The sequence below is a fragment of the Salmo salar genome, chromosome 23, assembly GCF_965601325.2.
Source record: "Salmo salar chromosome 23, fSalSal1, whole genome shotgun sequence".
Lineage (NCBI taxonomy): Eukaryota > Metazoa > Chordata > Actinopteri > Salmoniformes > Salmonidae > Salmo > Salmo salar.
Window position 1 is genome coordinate 39178644 of NC_138313.1, and position 10147 is coordinate 39188790.

General features: G+C 40.5%; 1 protein-coding gene across 1 annotated transcript; it reads right to left on the bottom strand.

The window, feature by feature from the left end:
- Positions 1-2485: 2485 nt before the first annotated feature.
- On the bottom strand, positions 2486-7632 carry LOC106584568 (peroxisomal succinyl-coenzyme A thioesterase). The gene is made up of 8 exons (XM_045705965.2): positions 7459-7632; positions 5048-5211; positions 4827-4946; positions 4445-4533; positions 4227-4320; positions 4029-4109; positions 3687-3828; positions 2486-3104 (listed from the first exon to the last, which is right to left on the bottom strand). Exons 1-8 carry the CDS (start codon positions 7619-7621, stop codon positions 2974-2976), a joined length of 984 nt encoding a protein of 327 aa, XP_045561921.2. The 5' UTR covers positions 7622-7632; the 3' UTR covers positions 2486-2973.
- Positions 7633-10147: the final 2515 nt, after the last annotated feature.

The window sequence follows — 10147 nt, forward strand, 5'->3', positions numbered from 1 at the left end:
CACAAGTCTGGTTCATCCTTGGGAGCAATATCCAAATGCCACATTCATTTGAACAAACAATAGTACGCAAGTATAAACACTATGGGGCCACACAGCAGTCATACTGCTCAGGAAGGAGACGCTCAGGAAGTTCTGTCTCCTAGAGATGAACGTACTTTGGTGCGAAAAGTGCAAATCTATCCCAGAACAACGGCAAAGGACCTTGTGAAGATACTGGAGGAAACAGGTACAAAAGTATGTATATCCACATTAAAACGAGTCATAAATCGATATTACATGAAAGGCCGCTCAGCAAGGAAGAAGCCACTGCTCCAAAACTGCCATAAAAAGCCAGACTACGGTTTGCAACTGCACATGGGGACAAAGATCGTACTTTTTGGAGCAATGTCCTCTGGTCTGATGAAACAAAAATAGAACTGTTTGGCCATAATGACCATTGTTATGGGGGAGGCTTGCAAGCCGAAGAACACCATCCCAACCGTGAAGCACGGGGGTGGCAGCATTATGTTTTGAGGGTGCTTTGCTGCAGGAGGGACTGGTGCACTTCACAAAATAGGTGGCATCATAAGGGAGGAAAATCATGTGGATATATTGAAGCAACATCTCAAGACATCAGTCAGGAAGTTAAAGCTTGGTTGCAAATGGGTCTTCAAAATGGACAATGACCCCAAGCATACTTAAGGACAACAAAGTCAAGGTATTGGAGTGGCCATCACAAAGCCCTGACCTCAATCCTATAGAAAATTTGTGGTCAGAACTGAAAAGCGTGTGAAAGGAAGGAGGCCCACAAACCTGACTCAGTTACACCAGCTCTGTCACGAGGAATGGGCCAAAATTCACCCAACTTATTGTGGGAAGCTTGTGGAAGGCTACCCGAAATGTTTGACCCAAGTTAAACAATTTAAATGCAAAGCTACCAAATACTAATTGAGTGTACGTAAACTTCTGATCCACTGGGAATGTGATGAAAGAAATAAAAGCTGAAATAAATCTTTCTCTCCACCATTATTCTGACATTTCACAGTCTTAAAATAAAGTGGTGATCCTACCTGACCTAAGACAGGGAATTTTTACTTTTTACTTTTACTTGTATTTGGCTAAGGTGTATCTAAACTTCCGACTTCAACTGTATGTGAGAATGCTGTTCATTGACTACAGCTCAGCGTTCAACACCATTGTGCCCTCGAAGCTCATCACTTAGCTAAGGACCCTTGCAGTAAACACCTCCCTCTGCAACTGGATCCTAGACTTCCTGATGGGCCGCCCCCAAGTGGTAAGGGTAGGCAACAACACATCCGCCACGCTGATCCTCAACACGGGGGCCCCTCAGGGGTGCATGCTTAGTCCCATCCTGTACTCCCTGTTCACCCATGACTGTGTGGCCAAGCACGACTCCAACACCATCATTAAGTTTGCTGAGAACACAACGGTGGTAGGCCTGATCACCAACAACAATGAGACATCCTATAGGGAGGTCAGAGACCTGGAGGTGTTGTGCCAGGACAACAACCTCTCCCTCAACGTGATCAAGACAAAGGATCGTGGACTACAGGAAAAGGAGGACCGAGCACGCCCCAATTCTCATTGACGGGGCTGTAGTGGAACAGGTTGACAGCTTCAAGTTTCTTGGTGTCACCAACAAACTATCATGGTCCAAACACACCAATACAGTAGTGAAGAGGGCACGACAACGCCTATTCCCCCTCAGGAGACTGAAAAGATTTGGCATGGGTCCTTAGATCCTCAAAAAGTTTTACCACCATCGAGGGCATACTGACTGGTTGCATCACTGGCTGGTATGGAAACTGCTCGGTCTCTGACCGCAAAGAGCTACAGAGGGTACTGCTTATGGTCCAGTACATCACTGGGGCCAAGCTTCCTGCCATCCAGGACCTCTATACCAGGCGGTGTCAGAGGAAGGCCATAAAAATTGCCAAAGACTAATGCCACCCTAGTCACAGACTGTTCTCTCTGCTACCTCATGGGAAGCGGTACCTGAGCGTCAAGTCTAGGTCCAAAAGGCTTCTTAACAGCTCCTACCCCCAAGCCATAAGACTGCTGAACAGCTAATCAAATGGCTACCCGGACTATTTGCATTGACCCCCCCCCCCCCCCCACACACACCCCCATCCCCCCACACACACACAAAAATAATACGCTGCTGCTATTCGCTGTTTATTATCACTTTACTCCTACCTACATGTAGAATTACCTTGAGTAATCGGTACCAGTACCCCCTGTATATAGCCTTGTTATTGTTATTTTACTGTTGGTCTTTCATTTATTTATTTAGTTTATTTAGTAAATATTTTTCTTAACTCTTATTTTTCATTAAAACTGCATTGTTGGTTAAGGGCTTGTAAGTAAGCATTTCATGGTAAGGTCTACCTACACCTGTTGTATTCGGCGCATGTGACAAATAACATTTTATTTGATTTATTTAGCAAAAATGTATATTTCTAGATAAAAAAAAACAATAAATAGATACATTCAGTTTACATTTATTGTATGACAACAATATTACGTTTATACCTACCATGCTGTTTCACCTGTGGTGGCCTTGAAGTTCTACAGTACCGTAGTTTTACTATTAAATACCAGAGAGTGGATAGACATCTTTGAAAACAGGAAGAAAATCATTGATTCTTTGAAACTCCAGAAATAATACACAAAGTCCTCTTCAGAATTCAGTGACATTGCTTCGGCACAAAGGACTGAAAACTAAGTTGAGATTTGTGCGTATAACCCAGACTTTCAGCAAAATCTTGAACTCATCTTGCACCGATGTGGCGGTTGATGCTGTGGTACACTCCCACTGCATCTGGGTTGTTACTATCTAATTCAGCATATTTTTGTTTGATGTTGATGACCTCTAAATCAGACTGGATCAACGCTCTGGAAGACATGCTCTTGGTGAAAACCTAGAATCTTCTCTCACATGTAAGAGTGATGCCACCTGATGTAAGACAATGCTCACAATCTGGACTGCACATGGGGTTTGACACTGTGACAGAGATGCTCTCGCAGAAAACCTAGAATCTTCTCCCATGAGTCTTCTTGTGCAACAGCGTGAGGTTTGGTGAGGCCTCCCCACAGCACGACCACTGCAACAAGTTGGAATAACTGCTTCAGATTTGAGACATTTGAGACATGATATTCCTATGACTGTGTAATGTAGACCTACATAAAAATGCATTCAAGTTACAGTACGTAAGAAAAATATAGAACTGTAGGATCATTAGTGAACTAGTTTCATCTGGTGTGGTAATGTTGAGCAAGAGCAAAACATTGCTCTCTCATTCCAGTGTTTTACTTGCTATACTTTATTTACTTTGCCACCATGGCCTTTTTTGCCTTTACCTCCCTTATCTCACATAATTTGCTCACATTGTATATAGTCTTATTTTTTTTCTACTGTATCATTGATTGTATGTTGTTTTACTCCCTGTGTAACTCTGTGTTTTTTGTATGTTGTCGAACTGCTTTGCTTTATCTTGGCCAGGTCGCAATTGTAAATGAGAACTTGTTCTCAACTTGCCTACCTGGTTAAATAAAGGTGAAATAAATAAAAAATTATAATAAAATTGCAAATCCCTGTGGTCCCAGAGGAATGTATTGGGAATCCTATAGGAGCACAAGAACTATAAAAGCACAGTCTGTCTGCATGAATGACTCGGGAAAGGCACCTCTCTGTTGGTCTGGCTGCAACACAAAGGTGCAAGACCTGCAGTGGGGACCATACGGAGGTTCAATCAGGTGACCAGCTCCAGGGTAGGACAGAGTGGTCAGCAGGTGACTGTTCCCTGCTCTCTCCATCATCTGCGTCATCTGAGAAGGAGCAATTGATGGACTTTAACAGGGTTCCTATCCAAGCAATACTTCTCACAAGCAAATATCCCATTGACATCTATGCATGATTTACCCTAAAGCCTGAGTTCAGTTCATGGAGAATACATCCATTCACGCAAATCCATTTTAAGAATAGGCTACATAAGGACACACTCAATACTGTCAGGAACATTGCTCACATCATCAGCTGATTCAACAGCAGCCCAATTCGTATCATCTTGTCCAACAACCAGTAATAATGGACATGTTATCCTCCCCACCTGGGAAAATAACAAAAAATATTGATTTATATCAAGACCACCATTTTGTGAATGAGGAAAATTTAATTTAAAACAAGCCGGCCGAGACATAAGGTTCTGAAATGGGGGGTCTCTTACATCTACTTTCAGGTCAGAATCCTCTGGAATGGGTAGAAGAGTGTCCCTCCAAATGATGCAATTGTTCTCATCCATGCGAGACTTATGGACGTGTCTGCAAACACATGGTCAATGGTAGGTGCAATTAATTAGTACGTTGTCCTCTCCCAAAGTCAATGCTATGCCAATATACAAACACATTCATATGCACATATACACAAACACAGGTACAAACTCACTCTTTCATCACTTTGAAGGATTCCGCAATGGACTGGTTGGCTTTGAGTGTAAGAACATGGCTGCCACTGATGCACACACAACATAATGGCTAAAAAGGTAGACAAGTGTTAATTTACACTGTACATATTGGATAATTACATTTTTTTCCTGAGAAACATACATCATTTAGACTCATAGAGTGATCAATAAAATGTATAGATAGACATGCATGCAATTTATTTTCCAATATCACTGCATGCAACATGGTAAACATTTCACAACTACAAATCGGAAAATCATACTGATGAATTAAGACAGGGGCATTTTTGGTCTGGTGCAAGTACAAATGCATGTTTATCCAGGAAATGAACAGGAGATGAAAGGACTTGCATAGAGACTTACTTTTACAGTTTCTGAGAAGACAGCGAGGGATAAAGTGACTGAGGCGCCAAAGGACGTGCCAAGCAGGGCAATTTTGTCAGAGGCCACTAGAGGGTAATCCTGCAGCAGTCTGAAAGCATTCTGAGACAAGAAATCAACATTATATGTAAGACAGTGGTTTTCAAAGTCCCCAAGTCAATTCCTCTTTTGCATCTCCATAAGAAAATGGGGCAGATACACACCTCAATGTAATGGAAGCCAATGGTAGCAGCTTTCTGTGCATCTGGGAAAAGGTACATTAACGCCATGGCAGCAAAGCCGTGGGATGCCAAGAGAGCAGCTCGATATTCCACTAGGCCGCCACCACCTCCCCACATGTCTAAAACTCCAGGGAAGGGTCCGGGACCTTCAGGATGACATGACAAAAAACATAATTGTTAGTGTTTACCCGAGAGCAGAGCATGCATCTTTACATCCATGTACTGTATAGTTCTTTAGCTCTGTCCTCCATAGTGATGGATTTCTAAACTTTAAATATTGTTAATCATCAGTTGTACTAGAGACATGAGGAGTGCCATAGTCTGGTTTATACACCAGAAGTGAATGGTTATCTGAAGGAGGAATGTATATGGTGGAGGCAATTAAGCTTGGAATGTGCTGAGTGAAAGAAAGACGATCACATGTTGGCAGGCACTGATAAGGGTGGAGATGTGGTTTAGTGAGGAAGGGTGTCGAGGTCTGATCAGGTCACATTAACCTGTTTAGGATTATTGTGGGAAGCTTGTGGAAGGCTACCCGAAATGTTTGACCCAAGTTAAACAATTTAACTTGTTGGGGATAGGGGGCAGTATTTGCACGGCCGGATAAAAAACGTACCCGATTTAATCTGGTTATTACTCCTGCCCAGAAACTAGAATATGCATATAATTATTTGATTTGGATAGAAAACACCCTAAAGTTTCTAAAACTGTTTGAATGGTGTCTGTGAGTATAACAGAACTCATATGGCAGGCCAAAACCTGAGAAGATTCTATATGGGAAGTGCCCTGTCTGACCATTTCTTGGCCTTCTGTAGCCTCTTTATCGAAAATAGAGGATCTCTGCTGTAACGGGACATTTTCAAAGGCTCTCATAGGCTTTCAGAAGGCGCCAGAATGGGGAATGATAATTCTGCAGTCCCTGGGCGAAAAACAGTAGGGCTTTTGGAAAGTGGTCGTTCTGAGAACAATGACACTGGTGCGCGCGTGTATGTGAAGACTCCATTTTCTATTTTCAGTGTTTGAACGAAAACAAGGTCTCCCGGTTGGAATATTATTGCTATTTTATGAGAAAAATCGCATAAAAATTGATTTTAAACAGCGTTTGACATGCTTTGAAGTACGGTAATGGAATATTTTGAATTTTTTTGTCACGATACGCGCTGGCGCGTCACCCTTCGGATAGTGTCTTGAACGCAAGAACAAAACGCAGCTATTTGGATATAACTATGGATTATTTGGAACCAAAACAACATCGGGTGTTGAAGTAGAAATCCTGGGAGTGCATTCTGATGAAGAACAGCAAAGGTAATCCAATTTTTCTTATAGTAAATCTGAGTTTGGTGAGTGCCAAACTTGGTGGGTGTCAAAATAGCTAGCCATGATGGCCGGGCTATCTACTCAGAATATTGCAAAATGTGCTTTAACCGAAAAGCTATTTTAAAATCGGACACTGAGATTGCATAAAGGAGTTCTGTATCTATAATTCTTAAAATAATTGTTATGTTTTTTGTGAACGTTTATCGTGAGTAATTTAGTAAATTCACCGGAAGTTTTCGGTGGGTATGCTAGTTCTGAACGTCACATGCTAATGTAAAAAGCTGTTTTTTGATATAAATATGAACTTGATTGAACAAAACATGCATGTATTGTATAACATAATGTCCTAGGAGTGTCATCTGATGAAGATCATCAAAGGTTAGTGCTGCATTTAGCTGTGGTTTTGGTTTTTGTGACATTATATGCTAGCTTGAAAAATGGGTGTGTGATTACTTCTGGCTGGGTACTCTCCTGACATAATCTAATGTTTTGCTTTCGTTGTAAAGCCTTTTTGAAATCGGACAATGTGGTTAGATAAAGGAGAGTCTTGTCTTTAAAATGGTGTAAAATAGTCATATGTTTGAAAAATGGAAGTTTGGGGATTTTTGAGGTGTTTGTAATTCGCGCCACGCTCTATCATTGGATATTGGTGAGGCGTTCCGCTAGCGGAACATCTGTCCCTAACAGGTTTTAAGGGAGAAGGAACAGTTTGTTGACATCATCACTTTACATCTTTATTACTAGACAGGAAGTTATGTTTAGAGAGGAGGAGAATCCACCTAAATTGTGGTATATATCCTACCACTGGTGGAACCATGTCTTTCTCTTATGTAGCTGTATAACCCAATGGGTGAATAAACATGGTTTAAGCTTTACTAATCATTTTCCAAGGTTAATTTAAAACCTAACAATAGTAAATCCTTGATGTATTGTTGTACGTGTCTAGAACCTAGTTTAAGCATCCAAAACATATATAGTGCACTCCCCTTGTAGTGAGTGCAGTTACAGTGAACAGCCACCTATAGAAATTGTCCTGCACGGATGTAATCACTCAGTATACTAGGCATGTAGTTTACCTGGTGGCAGGAACAGGGTACCTGTGACCCCTCCCTCTGTGATGTCGACCCTGCGGACTCCGGGGGCCATGTACCAGCGCTCTGTGACGACACTCGCCAGGGCCACCTGCTCTCTGAAACCCTGACTCATGTGTCCGCTGTACACAGAGATGTGCACCACCATGGGAGTGTGGACTTCTTTGATCCTGAATCTAAGGGTCAGAAAGTACCAACAGAACAGCTGGTATCATCATTACATATGGTGGCAGCAGTGGGATACTGAGAGGTTCAAAAGCACACAATCTCCAAAAATGAAACGTTAATAAAATCGGATGGGGTTGAAGTGCTTACCTGAGTCCAGTTCTACTGCCAGGTATTGGTCTCATGCTCGCCAACAAACCCATTGGATCAACACCCTCATATGTGCCCCCAAAACTTTCATCTGTGGCAACTATAAACAAAAAAAACAATGTCCAATCTTTTGGTAACTACATGCACATAAAGTAGCACAGAGATGAATTTGCGATCAAAATGTGTCTACTTTAGCCAAACATTTTTCACTTACACTGAGCAGTCTGTCAAAATCTAAGTAGTCACATACTTTTTTACCTCATTCAAGTACTTGATGATAATAGATCATTAACCTTGCCATACTATATCAATCTCAGACCAGTGGTGTAAAGTACTTAAGTAAAAATACTTCATTTTTTGGGGTATCTGTACTTTACTTTACCTTTTCAAAAAGAAGATTATGTATTTTGTACTTTTTTTATACATTTTCCAACACCCAAAAGTACTCCTGACATTTCAAATGCTTAGCAGGACAGGAAATTGTCCAATTCACAAACTAATCAAGAGAACATCCCTGGTCATCCCGGCTCTGATCTGGTGGACTCACGAAACACAAATGCTTAGTTTGTAAATTATGTCTGAGCGTTAGAGCGTGCCCCTGGCTATCCGTAAATGTAAAAATAAATTGTGCCTTCTGGTTTGCTTAATACAAGGAAGTTCAAATGATTTATACTTTTACTTTTCATACTTAAGTATATTTTAGCAATTGCATTTACTTTTGATACTTAAGTACATTTAAAAGCAAATACTTCTAGACTTTTATTCAAGTAATATTTTACTTAACTGATTTGCCTAGTTAAATAAAATAAAAAATTAATTACAGACACAAATACATCTCCTACAATGTTTTTATTTTAACATTGTTGAAGTAGATGAATAAAGGAAAAATTACATTATTACAGAATGTTTCCCATTGGAATTTAGAGGTGTTTCTTTAGATATTGGTTAAAGATGTGATGAAATAATATTCCTCACCTGTGACCCTTCCCTGAGCATCACTGACATAGTGCCCAAACGCCTCCCAGTAGTCTGTGTCTTCAGACTGATGTAAAGAATGTAGTGTGACCTCCTGTGTCGGTGGTAAGTTCCCCACAACCACATCGAACTTCTCATCAAAGAGGGCTCTCCATGGTTTTACAGTCAACACAGGAACAGAATTCATGTCACACATTGTTGTAATGGAAATGTCCTCTAAAACAAATGCTCTGACCCTCTCGTAATAGAAACTAAGAGAAGATGAACCTTTGTTTGTCTGAACTGGCTGAACCCTATATTACAGAAATGTTCTGGTGATAAGGATAAAAAATGATATTTACAGAAATGTTCTTGGAAGATTTTGCCCTTACAAGGACTGCCCCTGTGTATTAATGAACTATGACTTAATGTATTAGATCACTGTCCTTGATATCCCACGTAGTTTGTCATCAACAAAGAACCAGATATCACCAGTTTAACATCTAACTCCAGACAAAATATTACATGAAACAGCCTTTATCATGGGTCTCCTTGACATTGAAATCAATTAATAACATTCAACAATGAACATGTCAGAGCGTACATTTCTCTAAACTTTACAAACAATATTTATCAGACATCAAAACAACATTTCAAAAAGTGCTTTAGAGCCTTTAGTCCATACAGCTACGGACATTGAGCAAGAACTGTTTATTGGAAATCGGAGCAAACAGGCTAATGCTAACACATTTCTTAAAGGCCCAGTGCAGTCAAAAGCATGATTTCCCTGTGTTTTATATTTATTTCCACACTATGAGGTTGGAATAATACTGTGAAATTGTGAAAAGGATGATAATGTCCTTTTAGTGTAAGAACGGTATGAAAAGACTGTCTGAAATTTCAGCCTGCTTTGGTGGGTTGGAGTTTTGGCCTCCCTGCTAGGCAGGATGGACAGGTCAAATGGACTTTCCAATTTCAGAATGGAACATGCTGTAAAGCTGTAACTGTAATTTCAAATAAAAGTCTCAAATATTAGGAAAATGTCTATATATTTCAGTTGTTTCAAAAACTTTGCTCTGATATTACCATTTATTACTGTAGGTGTTGGGCTGAACGAGAATTCTGTTTACAATGCTCTGCTTGGAGGGGGGGCAACTGTAGGGCGAGTGCGTGACCTCCTGAGGTAGTGCCCGAGACGTGATCATTTTGTAAATTTACATTACAATAGTGTTGCTTGAGAATTGATACCTCTCGAGAACCTCTTGATATTTTGTTAATGAGAATAGCACCTGTTTCCTTTTGACCATTTTAATATAAAACAATCACAGTAAGGTACTTAACTGTTATCCAGAAATGATTTGATATTCAGATAAAAATTGACCATGAAAAAAAGGAATGGGGTGAG